The following is a 22,218-nucleotide window of genomic DNA, read 5'->3' on the forward strand; positions in this document are numbered from 1 at the left end:
TGGAGTTCAAGTCCGGACTGCTCCGGACTGCAGGTTTGGATCCGTTTTGAGGTATGGGCATGGGCTCTATCTTATTCGAAAACAACAATGTCGATTCTATGAAAACGTGGGCTTCAATGTCAGAGGCTTATATTGTGAAGGTATGCTACCGATTTGGATCTCGCCAGAAGAGAGCAGTTGAGAACGAAAGTGGTCACATCGGGTTTTGTTTTTTAATACGTTTATCTACATGCCTGATTAAGTAAAAAGTTTTTAAATCATTTTTACTTCAAGAAAACTGAACATAATTTCGCCATTTTTTATGGGTCGTACTGTACATCGATGATGTTTATTTGTACTTTATGTTAGCGTTTCTGAGTCAATTATTTTTTTTATTGTTTTCTTTGAGACACTTATTATAGAGACAATTAGCATTTATTAAGGGTTGCTCCAAATATGATATTTTGAAAAAATTAAAAATGACGTAAATACTTAGATTTGAATATCTTAAACTGCTTAGATTCAAATATCTCTTTTTTGCGAATTGACGATGAATAAATTTCATATCGATCATCTTAGCTTCATTTTTGTGTATGCAGTATTGTTGATATTCTTAAATTTTGTTTCATCGACAGTTTTAGACCCGACGGTAACGACGGCCAAAAAAGACAAAAACATGGAACTTCTCAGGGTTTATTTTCGACTATTTCTCTATCCATTTATAGATTACGGCCTTCAGACGGATGCGTGGAAATGGGAAATGATGATTGAGGAAATCGGTCGTTGGTTGCAAAAATATGCTGCCTGAGGCACACGAGAAAACAAAAACATCCGTCACAGACAATGGATGAAATAATCCTCCATGATATTTGAAACTTTTAACATCCTTCCTCAACTGTGAAATTTCGAAGAGATTGTTTTATTGATTTTCCAAAAAGTTCGAATTTTCTTTGAAAAAATTTCGAATGATTTTAGTATCGCTTCGATTAAGTTTCGTCATGCCTAAAACAAAAATCCTCCCCGTTTGTTCGGTCGGGAGCCACCGATAATAAAACCGAGAAAGATAAACAACGAAAATAAAAATTTATGTCTGGTCTACAGAGGATGAGAGAGTTCAATTTTTTTTCTCCTTCCATCAGTGACTGATTTAGAACTGCCGCTGATAGTAGTTGTGCTGACTAGAGGAAAACAGAGACCAAGAAAAACGATCAGGTAATAAGTTATCTTATCGTACGGAACCCACCACAATAACAAACCTGCCCATACACACCCATCCTAACAATACTGAACACCATCAGAGAGAAAACTACACAACGAGAACAACTATCTGCCACAAATTGTTGGTTGAAGCTTTGGAATGTAGGATGCAGTCGTTGAATATGCAATCAGAATGTTGACATTCAGGATAACGAATTGGTTCACAATTTAAAGAGAAACCTATGCTACAAGGACCCAAAATTTATGGTAAAGAAATTTCAATTTGAAATTTTTGAGCTTTGAGGTTCTAAATTCATCTTCCCAGATAAATTTCCTAACCAAAGACAATCATCGTCGATTGGTTCCAATTCAAGACGGTTGTGATTTTTCTTCTTTGCTTTGGACCATCAAGCGCCCTCGTGATAATTGAAATTTATTGAATGAAAAGAGATTTGCGCTAAATCAGTATTGATTTTATTGCCACAGCCCCGGCATTTTAATGGCCAACAGCGTAAAACAAGATGAAAATTACAAGTTTCCATTCTTAGTTTTTCCAGCGTTCATCATTCTGTAGTTTCAAATTGAATTACTACGAACCGTTTGCTCCTAACTAAAAATAATGTAAGTAACATTTCTGGTCATAAAATCTTCAAGAAAGAAAAATTAACTGCAAACCTATAAACTAATGTAGCCTTTCGAAAAAAGAAAAGAAAGGTCGATTATAAGAAAACCCTCAGAAACTACAAAGGCACCCAGCTTGACCGAACGCTTCAAAATGTGTAGTCCTAACCCTTTTTGTGATGACGGAAAGCTGTCCCACAGTCAAAGTGACGTTATTTGTATGACTTCGGAGCATCTTGCCTGTGTCAGTGCAGTTGACGGGGTTTTTCAGTCCAATCTTTGTGATTCAACCAAAGGGAAGAAAGTAAAAAAACGCCAGCGGAAAAGTGCTTCCCATTACCAACTATGGGTACCCGGTATCATTTTGAGCATATCAAGGGGAAAAGTTGAAGACACCATCAATAGCAAACAGCATCGTCGCACTCTGGTTGCGGTTCCGGTTCCGGAAGGTCAAAACACTGCTGGTTGGAAGAATGAAACGCGTTCACATTTTCAGCTAAAATTGACGAACTAAGACTATGCTCAAGAAATCAGATGTTAGTAATAAGAGAGTTTTTGTAAGAGTATAAAATAACGATAAAATTTCACCACTTCAAGGTCATCTCGTTCCAGAAAAAAATATACAAATTTAACAACAAGTTATCTGGAAATCTTCTCGTGTGTCATTGACACAGTTGAGTCTATTCAACTCTATACTCAAAATCCAGTTTATAGTTGAATTTGAACTAAAGGTTTTGTAAAATTCGGTTGGGAAACAAGAGAGATATATGTTGGTTTCAGTCAGGAGACTTCAGGGACTGTTATGGATAAAAATTTCCGGACGGATGAGGATTAAGGCTCACCTTTCACCCTTCTTCTTTTGTTCTCCATCTCGACTCTTCGAGACTCAATCTGAGACCCGACCTCTCCTCCTAAGACTTGAGGTCTAGGCTCCACTTATTTTAACCGTAGTGCATCGTTCATTCCGCGAATCAGGGCCAGGAACCTCCCTACACCTCGCGACTTCCCGATACACGTGCCGACCTCTACTTCTACTTGCAACTGAGCACTGGTACTTAGGCACCCAGTCACACTTTCAGAGTGTTGCTACAAAAGTGTCTCGACAAGGGATCTTTTCCCAATTCGTGGAAAACGGCGAAGTTCGTGATACTACCGAAACCTGGGAAACCCCCAGGGGTCCATCATCATACAGACCCATTTTTCTGCTGGACACCCTTAGTAAACTACTAGAGCGGCGAATATTTAACAGACTTATTATCAACACAGAAGGCGAAAGTGGACTGTCGGATAGACAGTTCGGTTTTCGGAAAGGGAGATCTACGGTGAACGCCATCCGAATGATGACAGAGTACGCGAAGCGCGTATATAAAAAGAAGCGGACAGGTGTTCGTCACTGCGCCATTGTGACAATCGACGTTAAGAATGCCTTCAACAAGCCAGCTGGGAAGCGATTGCCAAAACGCTTCACAGGATGCGTGTTCCCAATACCCTTTGCAGGATAATAGGAAGCTTCTTCGAAAATAGAGTCCTGACGTACGAAACCGAATGTGGGTTACGATCTACTGCCCTAACGGCGGGTGTCACACAGAGTTCCAAACTCGGACCTGTGCTTTGGAATGCCATGTATAATGAGATGTTAACCTACCAGCAGGCGTGCAGATAGTCGGATTTGCTGACGATATCGTGTTCATGATCACCGGCGAAACAATCGAGGAGGTGGAAGACCTTGCAACGGTGTCCGTAGAAAGGATTGGCATCTAGATGGAGGGAATTAAACTTCAGATAGCTCACCATGAAACCGAAGTTCTACTCGTGACCAATAAAAGAGTTGTGCCGCATATGGAGATTACTGTTGGAGGGCACACGACATCTTCGGAACAGCAGTTGAAAGAAATACCTTGGAGTAATGGTCGATAATCGTTTAAGTTTTGGTGTGCATGTCAAATATTGCTATGAAAGTGCATCGAAAGTCATAGATTCATTTTCCTGGATTATGCCGAAATGCCATGGTCCAAAGAGTAGCAAGAAACGTCTCCTTGCGAGCGTAGCACTGTCGAAACTACGATACGAAGGAGCGGCCTTGAGCTCCGCGATAGAGGTAGAGCGCAACAGATCCAAATTACGGAGCACACATCGTCTGAAAGCCATGCGAGTGTCGTGTGCATACAGGACCATATCAGCAGATGCAGTTTTTGTCATCGCGGACATGATTCCCATCGACATAACTCTGGCGGAGGATAAGATGTGTAACGAAGCAAGAGCTGTTAGAGGAGTGCGTATAGCTCAACGAGCAGCATCAATTCTTAAGTGGTAGGAGCATTGGGATGCATCGAACAATGCAAGATGGACGCATAGGCTAATCCCGCGACTTTTAGACTGTGTAAATCGGAAGTATGAAACAATCAACTTCTACCTGACGCAGTTCCTTTCGGGTGCTTTAAGCAATACCTTTATCGGTTTAAGCTAATCAGTTCGCCTTCTTGCCCGGATTGCGTAGATATGGAGGAATCGGCAGAACATGCTATCTTTGTTTATTCATTTCAAGGCGTCAACAACTTCAAAATTTGAACGCTGAAAATATTGTAGGTAAGTAAAATATGTCGCGACGAACAGTCGTGGCGTGCTATAGTCGACGAAATCTCGCAAATCATGCGCGATCTAATAAAAATCAGGAAAGATGATGAACGGAGCGAGCGAGATAGTCAACCAAATGTGACAAGCTAATGGAAAGTCTTGGGCCTCGCATGACACTACAATTCAAAAGCAGCGCGATCTTAGGGCGCAGTATAACCCTAATCTGGACTCATACGTGTGGTGGGACTTAAAAGGACTAACGTACTCAGCTACGATCTTTCCTGCAGCAAAAGGAAGCGGAGATGCCGTTCGGGGTGGTCGTGACGGGATTCTAGCTTGGTAGTTTCTCAATCGGCCATGCCTTGGTGGTTAGAAAGCCTGCGGGAGTGGATGCTGTGACGAACGCGAGTGTCTTTGAAAGCGTTACCTTAACGGCTCACATCGACCAAAATTGAGGAAGAGGAAAAGGAAAAGGGTGAGAGATGAATAAGTACATGAGTACAGCCAACCCCTTGATGTAGTATCAAAGGGTGGAACCAAGAGGCACATCTGGCATACGAAGCCTAAGGTGGTTTTAGTGGTATGAACTCTACCCGGCTGTTATGGTTTGAAGTCCAATTTCCATCTGGTAAAAAAAAACATTCACACCACGTTTGTGCCACATCTGGTGCACAAGTAGCCGCAACATGGCTGTACCAGGTGTGGCATGTAATTCTCTTGACCGTACACCTGCAGGTGGCAAGTCTGCAGACACATTTAAAATCTGAAAGTGAAACTACAGTCCAGAGCCCAGAGGCAGTGGCCATTTTTTTAGTTGATAACAGGTGGTAATTCCCGGTTTATGGATTGTATCCCGAGGTACGGTGAGTTATCGGTCCATGGGTATAATGGGAAGACTCATGATATACTCCGTGTATACCTCCAACTCCATAAACTCCACCTGGGACATCATAACGATTCGAAGTCTGAACTCTCCTCTAACGGCTTGAGAACCGATATCTCTTCGCAATGACTTGAAGTTCTCACATAACCCTCTTCTTTTCGCGACTGTATCTCTCCTCTCACGACTCGGGATCAGACCTCTCCTCGCATCAACCACAGATTGACGTGCACATATTTCTCCTCTGCACGACTCAAGGCCCGATCTCTCCTCTAGCGACTCGAGATCTGACTTCTTCTGGTAATGACTCTAGGTAAACACTTATACCCCTCCTCTTTTTTTAATTCGTTCATTTGAAACGGCTCCAATCGTTTAGTTTAACGGAGCCAAAGTTTCTTTTTCTTTTTCATATATAAAACACAGGTTGTTTAAATCTAACTCAAAAAGTTTTTTCACACCATTTTGGTTTCAAACGGCCCAGATTAGCGAATAATGTGAAGTTAAGTGTTTATATTTACAGTTCAATATTTGAAACTATTATAGATAAAAAAAGAAGATAAAAAGGGAAAATACAGTTGAACACGGAGATCGATATCCCTCACTAGAACATTAGGTGGTTTACGTTGGGCCCAAAGGGAATCAATCAAATTCGTTCTGGCGATAAGATGGTCCTCACTCGACCAAACAATATGCTCGATGTCAAGGTAACCTTGGCCACATTTACATAAATTGCTGCTAGCGAAATTCACACGAAAGAGTAACGCGTCTTAGGAACAATGAAACCCTTCCTTTTGTTGATTAAAGGTTTGATCTCCACTCGGATTTGATCACATAAACCTCTCCTGCTGAAGACTCGATGCCTGACCTCTCCCCGAATGGCTCGGAGCCCGACCTCTTATCTCCAGGACCCAGGATTCGAGGTTTGCCACCTTTATGCCCGTCGGGTGCAGATCCACTACGAAGAAGATAAAGTCTTACCCCGCAAATTCGATCGTTGGGAACCGCACTACTCAGATACTTCTCGAAGGTGGAGCATCCTACGCGAGAACGCGGCTTATCCACGGCATCCGCTACGCAGAACATGCTGCCTTATCTTTGTAACTTCAAACCACGGTTTCGGAAACACACTACTCGACAGCCCCTTATCGATGGGATAAGTCTACTCCGACCGCTGCCTGTCCGGTTTTCTTATATCCTTTTGGCTGGAAACCATAGGAGTGACAACAGTGACGACTGCAACGACTCGAGAGGCTCGCCCGGCATCGAGAACCTCCCTCCCCCTCCCTACGAGGTCCGCTACGGGGAAGGTATTGTCTTATGCCCGCAATTTCCCCCGTAGGAAGCAGCACTATTCGGATACTTCCCGGCGGTTGGTTCCGGCTCACCCATGACCTCCAGTACGCAGAAGATAATGCCTTATCTTTGTAGCTTCGATCTAAGGACCGGACGCACACTACTTAGATGCTCCCCGGTGGTGGAGTCATCCTACACCGTTCGCGGATTGCGTTGACTCCTGCTACTCTGCAGGGCAGTCAACCCATTACAGACCGCATGCCAAGTGTCGGGCCCACATACGGCAAGTATGCTGGGCCGCAAACCATGGACAGGCAAACACCACGTGTTTGGGTGTCTCCTCTTCATCACCACAAGCGGGACAATATGGAGAAGCCACATGTCCAAACCGGTAGTGGTACTTCATGAAGCATCCATGACCAGTCAGAAATTGCGTAATATGGAAGTTCACTTCGACGTGTCTTCTTCCGATCAAGCTCCCAATGTGCGGGATCAGACGATGGGTACACTTCCTCTCGCTGAGCATTCCCACAGCTGCTGCCAGTTGGACATCGAGTCCTCATTGGCAAGATCTCGTACGTTGGGCGTGTCTTTTTTGTCGAAACATTAGGTATCCTCCTCTAACAAAACCGAGATCTGCATAACGCCCGCCACTACGTAGGCAGCTTCGGACGAGATGGTCCACTGATAACCCACAGGTTCATCAACCGCTGAAAGCTGCAGGTTACACTGTTTTCACAGGGCCTGGATTCAGACCGCCGCTCCGTACCGCAAGATTGACGTGGTCACACTTGACAGTATCCTTCTCTTGCTACTTCGGAGTTACGAGGAGTTCGACATCATCCGTGTGACTGCGGCCGTGGCCATATCCGCTCTCCAACACACTTAATCGACATGACTCTTTAAGCTGAGTCTGTCGTCGATCAACCTTAGGTACTTAAGGTAGGGTAGGGTTATGGTAAAGGTAGGGTAAGATCAGGTTGGTGATCTCGGTTTTGTGGTAGGCTAGACGCAGCTTCAACAGCCTGGATAGCAACTGTGGCAAGAAGCTGTACCTCCGCTGTCGAGGAGCCTCTCGTCAAGAGGACTACATCGTCCGCAAATCCTTCGAGTTCAGCTCCCAATGGGAGTCTCATTCGAAGAAGCTCGTCGTACGTGATGTTCCACAGGACTGGGTCAAGTATTGAACACTGTGGCACACCCGCCGAAGCCTCTTGGGTCCGTATGCTTTCACCGGTCATACACTGCAGTTGGCGATTGCAGAAGTAACTTTCCATAAGCCTATACAGATATGCCGGGATCCTCATTTGGATGACCAACGACGAAATCGCTGTCCAACTGACGCTGTTGAAGGCGTTCTTCACGGCCAGAGTGACAACCACGCTAAAATGTGAAAACCAGTTGTGACAAATCGGCCGGTACGCCGACGGGTCTTCTGGGGGCTCGCCCGGTCTTGGCAGAAGCACTAATTTCTTCCGCTTTCACGTACCAGGGATCTGTTAACTAAATTCCGATTTTCAATAAGTTGAACTGGACGTTTAGCCTCTTCTCAACATTTTAAGAGTATCAAATCCCATTCCACTCATCTGTGAAGTAAGTCTCAAGATTATACTTGATTTCTCGGTTTAAACCTTGCGTAGGCTCAAGGTGCTTGTCTTTCCCTTATTCCCCCACGTATTTTATTTTTTGCCAGTCAATCGAAAAATTTGGTTACATTGGTGCTAAAACAACTGATAGATATATTCCAATAAAGGCTTTCACTTGCATTTCAATCGTCCCTTCACCAAATATTGAACACGAAAATTTATCGCAAATGAATAAATCGTTAATTTCAGGAGCTTTTAATATCAATTATTCACCGTTTCAATCGAAAAACCAATTGAACCATTGTGCAGCATAATAACTTAATGAAAAGTGCTTGCCCCGACCTGCACGGTTGGTAATATCAATAGGAATCTCCCAGCGAGAGGAAAATTAAATACATTTCCTCGCAATTTGTCCCTGTCTTATTGTTGGTTTCGTTTTTTTTTTTTCTTTCAGAAACCTGCGAACGCACCAGGATGAAGTCCGGCACAGGTTTGGCCCACGTCGACAGTACCGTGTCGATTAAATCGGTCAGCTCCGAGGATGTCAGCTCGTCGGCGGCGGCCGGAAATAGTGGCTGGAGGAAGACCTGGCGCGGAATGAGATGCTGCAGTGCCGAGGCGAAAAATCCGGCTTTCAAGAGAGGTCGCCAAATTCAGCTGCTCCAGATGATTGTGTTGCCGTTCATTCCGATTCTGGCGCTGATTGTGCAGACTTCGTTTGAGATGATCGACATCGTGAGCTACCGGAAGGAGGTCACCGAGATCGAGAATCAGGTTACGATGGCCACCGATTTGGGCAAGGTGGTAACCCGGTTGCAGCAGGAGCGATCTGATGTGGCGTTTTTTATCTATACGAATGGCAGTATTTTGAGGAGAAACCTTAGTGAGGGATTCTTGTTGACGGATCGAGCGCTGGAAAATATTTCCTCATGGCCCGATCTGACGATACCGACTCCGAATGATGGCGGCAGAGTGACGTGGTTGAATATGAGCGAGTTCAGGGAAGAACTGAACGATTTTCGGCAGAATATTATGTCGGACAGCAGTAGCACTTTCAAGGATGTCCTACACTGGTACACGACCGTCAACGGAGCTCTATTGGATCATCTCACCAATCAGATCAAGGATGCTAATAAAAGTGGTGTCTGGAGGTATCTGTTGAGTTTCAAAAACATGCTGAAGAGCATCGAAAGCTTAGACCTATCTTCAGTTTATGGGATCAACTACTATGGACGGAGTGTTCTCAACACTACCTCATACATTCTCTACATTCAACATGATATTGTGGGCAAAGAATTGCTGAACAGTTCCCTGCACTACGTCCCGAAGCTAAAAATGATGTACCGAGATTTGACCAGAGGCATGAAGGATTACGGCAAGCTGAAGCTGTGGAGTGCAATCATTAGAAACAACACGGCCCTGCCGTCGAGGAATGTAACGATGGCCCGGGAGTATTACGAGGCGATGGCTTCGTACGTCGATGAGCTGCGAAAGCTGCAGGATAGAATCAGACGAATCATTAGGTGGGTTAATTTTTTGCAAGGAAACTGTATATGAGCTTAGAACAATAATTTTTACGTTTCCTAACAACTTTAAAAAAAAGAAGAAACAAACGAACCTTGTAATCTGAATCATTATAAAAAAAATACGAAGGAATTTCTGTGTGCAATGAACGGAAAGCAAAACGCCTGAAATTAGGCTCATGTATATGTTTTACTAAGAAGGCAAGATAATAAAATCGGATTACACTTGACAGTGGATTGCAGCCTTTCTTACAGTCTCTTTATAATATGTCATTTTTGTCATTTTTGTCATCTTTGTCATTTTTTTAATTTTCGTCATTTTTGTCATTTTTGTCATTTTTATCATTTTGATCATTTTTATCATTTTTATCATTTTTATCATTTTTATCATTTTTATCATTTTTATCATTTTTATCATTTTTATCATTTTTATCATTTTTATCATTTTTATCATTTTTATCATTTTTATCATTTTTATCATTTTTATCATTTTTGTAATTTTTGTCATTTTTATCATTTTTTTAATTTTTGTAATTTTTGTCGTTTTTGTCATTTTTGTCATTTTTGTCATTTTTGTCATTTTTGTCATTTTTGTCATTTTTGTCATTTTTGTCATTTTTGTCATTTTTGTCATTTTTGTCATTTTTGTCATTTTTGTCATTTTTGTCATTTTTGTCATTTTTGTCATTTTTGTCATTTTTGTCATTTTTGTCATTTTTGTCATTTTTGTCATTTTTGTCATTTTTGTCATTTTTGTCATTTTTGTCATTTTTGTCATTTTTGTCATTTTTGTCATTTTTGTCATTTTTGTCATTTTTGTCATTTTTGTCATTTTTGTCATTTTTGTCATTTTTGTCATTTTTGTCATTTTTGTCATTTTTGTCATTTTTGTCATTTTTGTCATTTTTGTCATTTTTGTCATTTTTGTCATTTTTGTCATTTTTGTCATTTTTGTCATTTTTGTCATTTTTGTCATTTTTGTCATTTTTGTCATTTTTGTCATTTTTGTCATTTTTGTCATTTTTGTCATTTTTGTCATTTTTGTCATTTTTGTCATTTTTGTCATTTTTGTCATTTTTGTCATTTTTGTCATTTTTGTCATTTTTGTCATTTTTGTCATTTTTGTCATTTTTGTCATTTTTGTCATTTTTGTCATTTTTGTCATTTTTGTCATTTTTGTCATTTTTGTCATTTTTGTCATTTTTGTCATTTTTGTCATTTTTGTCATTTTTGTCATTTTTGTCATTTTTGTCATTTTTGTCATTTTTGTCATTTTTGTCATTTTTCTCATTTTTCTCATTTTTGTCTTTTTTGTCTTTTTTGTCATTTTTGTCATTTTTGTCATTTTTTCATTTTTGTCATTCTACAGAAATTGAGTGATTATTTAGTGGAATGTGTATAAGCAGATTTCTTTTTGGAAGAATTTTGAAGCGAACTTAGCTTCACGGCTTTATCAAGCAAGTATTCATTTGAAATCCTGCATCCATACAGAGTAATTTTAATAATGTTATAATTAAGACCGTCTCAGCAGCAATTTTACTGCACACAGCGACATGAACTTAACATTTCAATTATTCTAATTTACGAATTCTTCATGTAGTTCATTCATATTATGATTTCTTAATATCATACATTCTTGTTCTCAATTTTGTATCTACAAAGTTAAACATCAATCGGAACCAAGCTAATGTTTCGCCCCTTCAATTTCAGGGAAGAAGTTCAGAAGGTTCTGGCCCAGGCAGACCGCATGGAAACCTTTGGCATTGCCATTCTAATCGTGGTGCTGATTGTGTCGCCAATCATCATCGTCCTGGTGCGGAACGCCGTGGCCACCATTCAGATGTATGCCGTCCATCTGGCGCACAAGGCCAAAGAGCTGAAGCGGGAGAAACGCAAATCGGACTCGCTGCTCTTTCAGATGCTTCCCCCGACGGTGGCCACCCAGCTCAAGCAGGCCCAAACGGTCCCGGCAGAGTACTACTCGGCCGTGACGATATTCTTCAGCGACATTGTTGGCTTCACCGAAATCGCCGCCGAGTGTACGCCCCTGGAGGTAGGCAACCGTTTGCGAGTGATGGTGGGTGTTGTTCGAACGATACCCATTTCTGATTCCATTGAAATTTAAAAAAAACTTATGGATGTCTAGCAATTTGTTCCTCTAATTGAATTCGTCTATTTTTGATCATTCCAATACAGGTTGTCTCGTTCCTGAACTCGATCTATCGGATGTTTGACGAACGCATCGAATGTTACGATGTCTACAAAATTGAAACTATCGGCGATTCGTACATGGTTGCATCAGGACTGCCGGTGAAAAATGGTGAGTAGAAGCGGCCGCGTGTAGCGCATTTTGAGGGCTCGCAACTCGCAGAACTAACAACAAAGGCGTGAATGGTCCTGACTGAGTAATTCTTAGAAATTCGAAATGAACCATGTTCTCTAATTCCATGATATCCACACGTATCTCAGAGATGAAAGCACGTGAAGCTATTTGATAAGGGTTTCCGCGTATTTAGTCTAGGTGAAGGCGGTTTTGTTGAAACTGATTGTGTTTACTTCACGAGACACGTTAATGTAGCCATGTAGTTAATTCCGGATTACACATCGTAGTTATTTAGCACAAACTAAGTTTTTTATATGTTGGTACCACCCTCAATCGGACATAAGTGTAAACAATTCATAAAATATTGAAAATGAATGCAAAGATTTATTTCCTATTCGGGGCATTTGAATTTAATTTTTCTTTTCAAAATTTACGCCTTGGTAAAATGAATTACCTATGTTTAGACAGATATCAACATCTCCAGCTACAAAAGATAAATATATTATTTAGCAAAACATATTGTTTAGATCATGGGTGGCCAATCCATGGTCCGCTGGCCACATTTGACCCGCGACTGTCTTTGTGTGGCCCGCGAAGCTATTTTCGAAATTACCATGCTCTTAGATTTGAATGTTTTCCCGGTTAAAATCATTTTAAAAATGTACCTACATCTTCATCAACTTCATTTGAAATGGAAGTCGGAGAAATCTCCTTGATTTGATATAATTTTATGTGATTTTATTATAGAAACAGGTAACCGTTACTAATGAAGAATCAAATGCAATTGAAATAAAAAAATTCTCAATATTCTACAATATTTGAAACATTCGCAAGGGAACTGCTGCATTTTTGCTGAATATGTTTGAAAAACTGATTTTAGAAGATTGTGGTGTCCTGAATACAAATCATTTGTCAGATTTTATCTATCACCTCTAAATTAATTGACGAGTAAATAATTTAACGAGTAAAAATTTTATATTGGATCAGTTTTTGAAAAAAATCAATCTTTGAATACTAAAAATAAATTAAAAATCTGCGTGAAAACTGAAACCTGATTTTGAATCTGTCTACTAGCTTTTCATGGATCACAAATTCAGATTCAGCTCAGAATCAAAATTAGCTCTTAAAGGCTTTGCACCTCGAAAAATGTAATTTGGTTGCCTTTAGTTATATGAACTTTCCATCACATATTAAGCATTTTTTCCAATTGCTTTTGATTATTTCTGATCATTGGTTTTTGAAGTGGTCGTTGAGCGTTGTGAGCATTCGAGCGGACTCTACCTTTAATTTTAGGGAGTTTGGAAAGCCTCAGGAAAACAGATCATATCAAACCTTGAAAATTCTCCGAACCACATTAACATCATATTAAAAATTATATTTAAAAAAAATCAACTATTATTAGAGAAAATTGTGTTATAGAAACATAACAATTTTACACCATTTGCTTATTTTTACAAAAAATTAAACTCTGGTAAATAAGTATTCAAAAATTGATACTTTTTGCTTTAATTCAATACTATGAAATTGAATCCGAGTTTAAATAGTTTAGTATTGGTAACGTGCTCATAAAAATTCATTCGAATTTACAGTGTGATAACACTTGTCAAAATTTCAAGCAATCCGGTTTGGTTCTAGAAAATCTCTCAGAAGGACGAATTAATAATAAGCAATTAATTAATAATAACGAATTAATAATAGCATATTTCGAGAAATCATGCTTTAAAATTTATTTGAGTGCCATTTTCCATATATTTTTCGAGAATTTTTATTTTTCTATCAAATGTATAAGTATATAAAAATATCTGAAAATCTGAAAAAATCATCAAATATAGTTCGAAACGTGAAGAATCGTTTTGCATCATTGACTCAAAATCCACCATTTTGTCATTTATTTCCCTTTGGCCTCATTCTCATTAGTATTTTTTCTTGAGAAATTGCATTTTTATCCTGTTTATGGATGACTCTCCCGATACACATATCAGATCAAAATTTTATGTCATAAAAAAATTCCACTGAAATATGATTTTTTTTTTTTGATGGCAAATCAAAAAGGGTAAATTTTGAGATTAAACTTTTTTCAACAGATTTTCAATAATTCCATTCCATGTAGTGATTTTTATTTTGAATCGAATCACCTACAAAAGTTTTCAGGAATAATGGTAAATTTCAAAACTTGAAATGGGCGACGATTTAACATTTCTCGCGTGAGCTTTCATTACGTCGTATGAAACAAAATGTATACAAACAATTTTATTACAAAAAAAAATCAAAAACTGACATAAACTAGTCACAATTTTCTTTTTCAATTTTTTCCATATTTGTAGCCTGGACAACATATTCTATATGTGCGATACAAATATTAAAGTTGTGTAAACAACTTTTGCAGCAGTTTTCTGTAAATTCTTAAGATGTTTCATACGACGTTATGAAAGCTCACGAAAGATTTATGGAATTTATAATAAAGGTTTTAAATCGCATGAAAGAATTTGTAAAAAAATGCATGGAACAAAAATTTCTTACTAGGATGAATATGTACATCGAGGTAGGCCTATGCAGATTTTTTTTTAATTTTTATTGCGTATTCTGTTTTTGAATATGATATAGTATCAAAAGCCACACGAGCTTATGAATGGAGATATATTGCCATTTTAGCTCTTAAATTCCACCATATTTAGTAGCCGCAGCCCAGCCGCAACCCGTGGCGTAGAGGAGAGCCTTCAAGCCTTCTAAGCCAGTGGGTATGAGATCGAATCCCGGCCACGGCATACTTAGTACACTTTCTGTGGGTTGGTGGTTTAAGCATTTGTAAGATGCTAGCCATTATATTCTCGAAAGATGTACGCTTAGAGTTAAGAAAAAGGAATCTCTTCAAGGAAACATCAAGTTTCATTGAGATCTTGTATGTGTTTGTGTTCGTTAAAAAAAAAACAATCTAGAAATACACTGATTCAGACTTGAAAGTTTTGAACAAAAATATACGTTTCTTGTGTGATTTTTCCCGAGATATCGAATGAAGGCTTCTTCAGCCATCGTACACATCGGAAAATGGAGCTATGACCGTTTTGCCCTCAATTCACCTACATTTTTCAATTAAGGCTGGAATAAATATCAATTTCTTCTTTTGTCACCCTCCCTCCCCCTCCTCCTTTGAAATCCCAAAAAAAAACCGAAGGGGAGGAATAAATAAAGTTTGAAGTATTTTAAGTCAAACTCGAAAAAAAAATCAAATATCCGAAAGATCACAATACCAAATAACAAATTGTGGACGATATGTATTCTTGATTTTATTGAATTTTTGGATAAAAAATTACTTGATTTATAGGCTTCATGCAATTATATAGTATGTAATTTTATTCCGATTTATTTGTTTTTCGCATTTTTTGAACTATGTTTTTGTAATGGAGCATACTAGCGGCAAGCGAAAATCGAGCTATCTCGTATTTGGTCCGTGATGTGTTAATATTGCAGTTTTTTTTAAAGCCAAATTACTAAATAAAATCATAAATTTGATTTAAATTTGCATCAAGCAAATTTGATCCGATAATTTTTTATCTTAGAGTCTTTTTTTTTTTTTTTTTTTGAAAATTTGATTTATTAACCTCGAAATTTGATAGATTGGGCTTGCTTGATTGAGTACTTAAACTGGGGTAACTTTGATCAACATGAAATTTTTGCAGATAATTATCATTAACTAAGTCTGAAGTTAAAATATCTGAACACTGTTTTCTATGTTTGAAAGCCTATAAATTGAGTTTCAAATAGGTTAACTTTGGTTTGTAGTTGGTGATATTTTATATTACTTGAAATGTAGTTCTAAAGTTTTAAAATATCTGTTTTTTTGAAGACTCACAAACAAACTCCTCTCCTGATAAAATTATAGCATTTGCAAGCAAATGGGTTGTTATATATGAAAGTTTAACCTTTTTCCTTTGTAAAGGTAGGGGAGAGTGGGGATACTTGTTCCCCTTTTCTTATTTTCACCATATCTTTTTTGAAAAATTTAGCAACTCGCACCCTTTTACACTTTCAGACAGCGTGTAACTTCGAGTTTCTATGCTCCAAAAATTAGAACGATACTTGAACCCGTAGATGAACTTGAAGCATTTTCGTGGGAGTAAAAAAATTGCGATATTTTTTAAGTTAAGGGAGATTCGATCCTCTTTTGAAGGAAACCTGATCCTTAATTCAAGAAGCCCTATACCTTGGATAAATCAGACAAAACCCCAAGATCGAATGTCAATTGACTATTTTGGTCATTTTTGTTCTCATTTTAAAGTTTTTAACTGACTGAAGAAGAAAATTCTATAACTTTATCTCAACGCAAAAGACATTGCATACTTAAAGGCGCTATATTCTATAATTAAGAGAAAATTAATTATATTAGCCCTTTTCTACAGACAATTGTTGGATAAATATTAGTTATTGGATAAATATTAATAATCTCATAATTAGCAATGATCACGATCTATTCAGAAGAAGAATATACCGTTTTTAACTCTAGGGATCAATTGAACCCATAACTAATATTTTAGAAAACTTTTTCTGAAAAAAAGTTGAGAGTTTATCATTGTTTGATATTACGCTCGAACGATTGATATGTTGGAACAAATATTTTGGATATAATTTTTCCATGTAAGGAACATTTTGAAATGATGAAAAAAGATCTTCATGTCACATTTCGTGAAATTGTTCATACAAAGTTAAATTACTCAAACAATTATTCTCTTAAATTTTTTTTTGAGCTTTAAGCATTGTTGTTTTGTTCCGCTTGGCACATTTTTCTAGAACATTTGATCTTTGTAGGACATTCCAGTTTCGAGATATAGCTAAGGAATCAAGTATCCTCACTCTCCCATACAGTTTTAGAGTTTTTTATATGGTCATTCTTTGATAATTTTTGGATATTAAAAAAACGGACTTTTTCAATGAGCAAGCCTGTATAGAACAAATGGCTAAAAACTTATAGGGGTTTTATGGTCAAGTTTGAAGAAAAAAAGAACATAGGAACAGTGGGAGGACCTATAGAGTTGCATGAAGGTAAAATTTCATTGGTTTTTTAGGCCAAAAAATATTGAGAAATGTTTATAATTTTTGCTCCTCAATGTATGCAGCAACATTGTCCATCTTTTGAGTAAATTTGTTTTTGAAACAAAACGTTCAAAAAATTCAATTGAGTCCAAGCAAAAAATTTCTAATATTCATGTTTTAAGACTTCTGTGCTAATTGGCATCAAAACAATAATTTTGAAGATGTTGAGATACGTTAAAACCATAGTGATCAAAGTTCCCCCGAACCATGAATTCTGATTTTGCAACAAACATTTAGTTATAGCCACTAATGTCGTTTAAATATTCTGCTATCAACGATCATGTTTTGTACTCCTTACCTCAGTAAGTGCTTAAAAACTTTTAAGTGTTACAAAATAGCAACCTCTTAGAAAATATTCGAAAATTAATAAAAAAAAGTGATCAATGTTCAATCAGTTTACGGTACATTTAGAATAAGTTTTTTTTAAATAAATGGAAGGCTCTTCTAAAAAAAAAAATTTTAAGCTCAGTTCAACAAAGTTTGATCAACCAGACTCTGGAACATATTCAAAGATTATTACCATCGAAGAAAGTGAATTAAACTCACCTTAATGGATTAGATCATTTTTTCAAAGTCACGGTTTAAGGCGAAAAATTAATTATCATTTAGTTATAAATTTTTTTTTTAATTTTATTTGTATTCGTTCATTGTTGGGCATAAATCATAGGTAAAAATCAGTCCTCAAAACCCCACCTCCCCATGAGTTGGTTATTCACACGGCCTGTTTATGGCTTATTTTTGTTAACTGAGGTATCTCTTATTGCATTTGCCTGATTTGTGGTCTAATAAGTTTACTACTGATACCGTTTAACCAGATATACTAGAACCGATATACACCACTTAACGAGAAATCGGGAGACACGAATAGCGCAATCTGGCGACAGAAATGGAACTATTACACTGTGAATTTTTTCGGAGCTTTGATCAGAGATGCCAGGTGTCCTGATTTTTCAATTGACAATCGCAAAAAGTGTGGCGTAGCATATAGAAATGGCGGAAGTAAAATGAGTGCTATTTGAATAAATATGAATTATTAACAGCGCATATTCTTACAATTCTTAAAACGTTATCTAAACCCTTGAAGCATCGGCAGCGGTAAGTGCTATCCCAGGTGTTAACCCCGGACACATTCTAGGTCCTTTTCTAGCTTTAGCAGTACATTTGCGCACCTGTAAGTGCTAAACTGCTTTCCATTTTAGCCTCTGGTGACGCTCCGATAGGTGTTGTTGTTTTTTGATGCTATTTCCTTTTGTTAGCATCTGTCAAATCAGGAGCTGGTCGGTATTCAAATATGGCTCCTGGCTTGCTTTTTCAATACCGAGGAGCAAGTGTCAAAATTGTGTGTTATTATAGCTTTGACACCTGACCGCCGCTGATACTCTTAAACATCGTGATTGTAATATTCCTATCGATTTAGCGCAAAGTTTAAAAAAAGAAAGAATGAAAAGGGAATGTTATTAGAATCAAAAACTTTAAGGTCAAGAATTCGTAATAAATGACTAATTTATTATGACTTCATAAATAACTAAAAATACATTGATTTACGACATTCGCGATAAAATCTGCCTGCACAGATTTTAGACTTTTGCATTGCAAATTTCCGCCAACACTTAACGAGAAAGCAAACAAACTACATATTCTTAATCAAACATTTGCGCCTTTTAGTTTCTTTAAATTAAATTCCATAAATTTTATTTCATATTTGTCTTTATTTCGAGTTTTAACAACGATCCGTTACCTAGAATATGTCATACAAAACGGCAAATCAAAATAAGCGGAAGCTTATTACAAATTTTGAAAGCTTAGCTAAGAGACGAAAATTAAATATAGATAAAGTAATAAAAAATTGAAATTCAAAAATGATTATTATAAATTTTTCCTAGTTAATATAATTTCGTCACATTCCATGGCGGGAACAAAACTTTTCCTTCTTGGTAATAACAAATGACATGATGCTTAATGTGCACACAGTTTTCGTATTAATTAAAAAAAAATGTGCTTAAATTTTGTTTTCTCCTTGATAATCTTTTTTGTGAAACTATTTCAGCTGTGATTTTTTATTTGTTTAGATTTTTGTTTTGCGTTCACGTGCACAAATAAATGATGGGAAAACATTAAGAAATATATCGCATTCCGATTATTCATTGCGAATCGAAAGAGTTTATTTATTTATTTCAGTACAATTGGTTTGAAATTTGAAAGAAAAAACAATTCTGTTGCATACATTTGTCTCAATTAAAATAAAAATCAATCTGTGCCCTTTCAAAATGTTAATCTGGAGTTGTCAAAATGCTGATCAGGGATGCCGTCCAAACATATTTTCATTACTTTTTTTGTTTAGTTTAGGAACACATAAAAAAAATAAATTCCGCTCATTTAAGAAATGAATTCAAAATTCGCATCACTAGCCTTTACTTCTTTCTTGTTTTTCAGAAGATATGTCACAAGTCTCTCAGGCATGATTCCAAGTCCATAATCCGAAAACAAGGATATTAGTTGTTAGCTTTTTGTTTTTTTTTTAGCACTGGCATTTCGGAAACGATTTGTTCGCATTGATTTTTTTAATCGATTCATTAATTATAAACATTTAAGGAGATTATTGTCATGTTATTGCTGGATAAAAGCTCGGTATAATGTCCTTTGACCTAAGATCTGGATTTGATAAATGATCTAACAAACTTTATAGTTTGATAATGATAAACCAATTTGTTTGAAAATGTTCAAATATTAACAAGAAAAATCTAGCATGAGACAATAGCAATACCATCTTTTAATACGAATCGTTTAAAAACCCATTTTTTGCCAAATTGAAAAGCGACACCCGTCATCTAGTAAAGAGAAAATAACGATATTTCTACGTAAATTTCGTGATATTTTTTTCCTTAACTATTATTAGTAAGCAAAATTTTGATAAACAGTTAAGCAGTTGACCGATTGAATTTAAAATCTTTTTCTTAAAAAAACACTTTATGCGCTTCCAAATCGATGTATTTTATTGAAACAATGAAGTTTGTTGGTTTACTAAAATTTTTATGGTGCAAGAATAGAAACAAACTATTTCATTTATTATAACTGGCATCCCTGATCAAGTCGAGTCGGAGTACACGCTATTCACAACTTAGACGAATTTCTCGAATTAATGCTTCCATTTTGTCCGCTAGAGGATGCTGATGGTGTCGCCTTCTCATTATAGGAAGAAAATAAGTGTGGTGAATATTGTTTCAATTATATTTGGTTTAACCAAACATATCTAGTATATCTAGTATAGTATAGTATAGTATAGTATAGTATAGTATAGTATAGTATAGTATAGTATAGTATAGTATAGTATAGTATAGTATAGTATAGTATAGTATAGTATAGTATAGTATAGTATAGTATAGTATAGTATAGTATAGTATAGTATAGTATAGTATAGTATAGTATAGTATAGTATAGTATAGTATAGTATAGTATAGTATAGTATAGTATAGTATAGTATAGTATAGTATAGTATAGTATAGTATAGTATAGTATAGTATAGTATAGTATAGTATAGTATAGTATAGTATAGTATAGTATAGTATAGTATAGTATAGTATGTCTGGTTTAACGGCTGAACCAAAAAAGTAAATTCGAGAAATAAACTTTCAAATTAAACCCTCGAAAATGTAGCTTTCAGCTTTTGCAGAAAATCTTGAAAAAATAAACTTTAATATCTATGACTTTTTTTGCCCCTGGAGTTAGGCACCACCAAAAAAATATCTTTGAATATAAGCACGGGGATCAGGGAAAATCAGTGTTGTTGAGGCTTAATTATTGCTAAACATGGGATACCCCATTGTCTTTCAGGCGCAACACCTCGTAACTAGCAGATAATGGGACGAATATAAGCCGCATAGGTATGTTCGATTTACTTATGCTTCACTCTTCCACAGGTAACAAGCACGCATCGGAAATCGCCACGATGGCCCTGGATCTGTTGGATGCTTCCGGCTGCTTCAGCATTCCGCACAAGTACGTGAAATTACCAATCAATTGCTAATGTGTGTGTGTATGAGCTGGTCCTTGCTGTATCGTCGTCAGTAGTTTAGTCATAATTTAAGACAACATCAGGTGTACTGAATGAGCCATTGACATGCAACGTTTTGTATCTTGTTGTACTGTTTTAGATCCAACGAACCGGTCCAGATACGGGTTGGAATCCACACGGGATCGGTTGTGGCCGGAATTGTGGGTACCAAAATGCCCAGGTACTGTTTGTTTGGCGACACTGTTAACACGGCCTCCCGTATGGAATCGACTGGGGATGGTGAGTATACGTTATAGTATTTTAAGAATGAAACTTACGGGACCTTTCCTTGTTTCAGCACTTAAAATTCACATTTCGGCCGAGATGAACGAAGCATTGGCTAAAATTGGGGGCTTCAAAACAGAACATCGTGGCCTGATTGACGTCAAAGGAAAGGGTCTGATGGACACCTACTGGTTGACCTGCAAAGAAAGAACCGGCGGAGTGGCCAACAGTTATGGGGAAGTCGCCTGGTACGCCGATATGCAACCGGTCTACCTGAAGATTGTTTAAGCAAAACCCAAAAACGATAAATCAATTATTAGCAGCCATGCATTTATGTGTTCTGTTTTGAACCAGTTTGGTCTAATAACTTCTAAGTGTTTATGGATGGAAAATACTCACTGTTACAGTACTACACACCTTTACAAGAATCGATTCAGGTTTCTAATCTATGTATAGTGTTTTCTGGAGAGATGCACACTCGTCTAGTATTTGAAGCTGTAACAAACCTCTATGTCATAGTGTTCGAAACTACTCAGCTATAAATACATGTTTTACATGTTCATTGTGATACATATACGACCTATTTATATATTTAGCATAAACAAGTGTTGATATGGAACATTATTTCTCGGGTCAGAAATAAGTGCGTTATTGAAAATAAACTTAAGCCTGATTTGAACCATCAGCTGTGTCATTGAACCAATGTCATCTAACTTTATGGTTTTTTTATTCTTTTATTTACCAATTCATATCCCAAAAAACAACTTCTAATCAATCAGCTAAGGAGTGTATTAGAAAAAAAATGCAACACACACAATTTTTGTGGATAACTTTTGAAGGCATGAATGAAAATTGATGAAATTTTCAGCGAAGACATT

General features: G+C 37.2%; 1 protein-coding gene across 1 annotated transcript in view; it reads left to right on the forward strand.

Annotated features, from left to right (window-relative positions):
• LOC129739748 (adenylate cyclase, germination specific) overlaps positions 1–22,004 on the forward strand; it is a 38,975-nt gene extending 16,971 nt beyond the window's left edge. The window contains exons 2-7 of the mRNA XM_055731258.1: positions 8,585–9,653; positions 11,364–11,706; positions 11,850–11,973; positions 20,982–21,060; positions 21,216–21,355; positions 21,414–22,004. Of these exons, the coding sequence (XP_055587233.1) occupies positions 8,605–9,653; positions 11,364–11,706; positions 11,850–11,973; positions 20,982–21,060; positions 21,216–21,355; positions 21,414–21,628 (1,950 nt within the window). The 5' untranslated portion in view covers positions 8,585–8,604 and the 3' untranslated portion in view covers positions 21,629–22,004. The remainder of the gene's footprint in view (positions 1–8,584; positions 9,654–11,363; positions 11,707–11,849; positions 11,974–20,981; positions 21,061–21,215; positions 21,356–21,413) is intronic.
• Positions 22,005–22,218: the final 214 nt, after the last annotated feature.

Source organism: Uranotaenia lowii, chromosome 1, assembly GCF_029784155.1.
Source record: "Uranotaenia lowii strain MFRU-FL chromosome 1, ASM2978415v1, whole genome shotgun sequence".
In the NCBI taxonomy this organism is placed as follows: Eukaryota; Metazoa; Arthropoda; class Insecta; order Diptera; family Culicidae; genus Uranotaenia; species Uranotaenia lowii.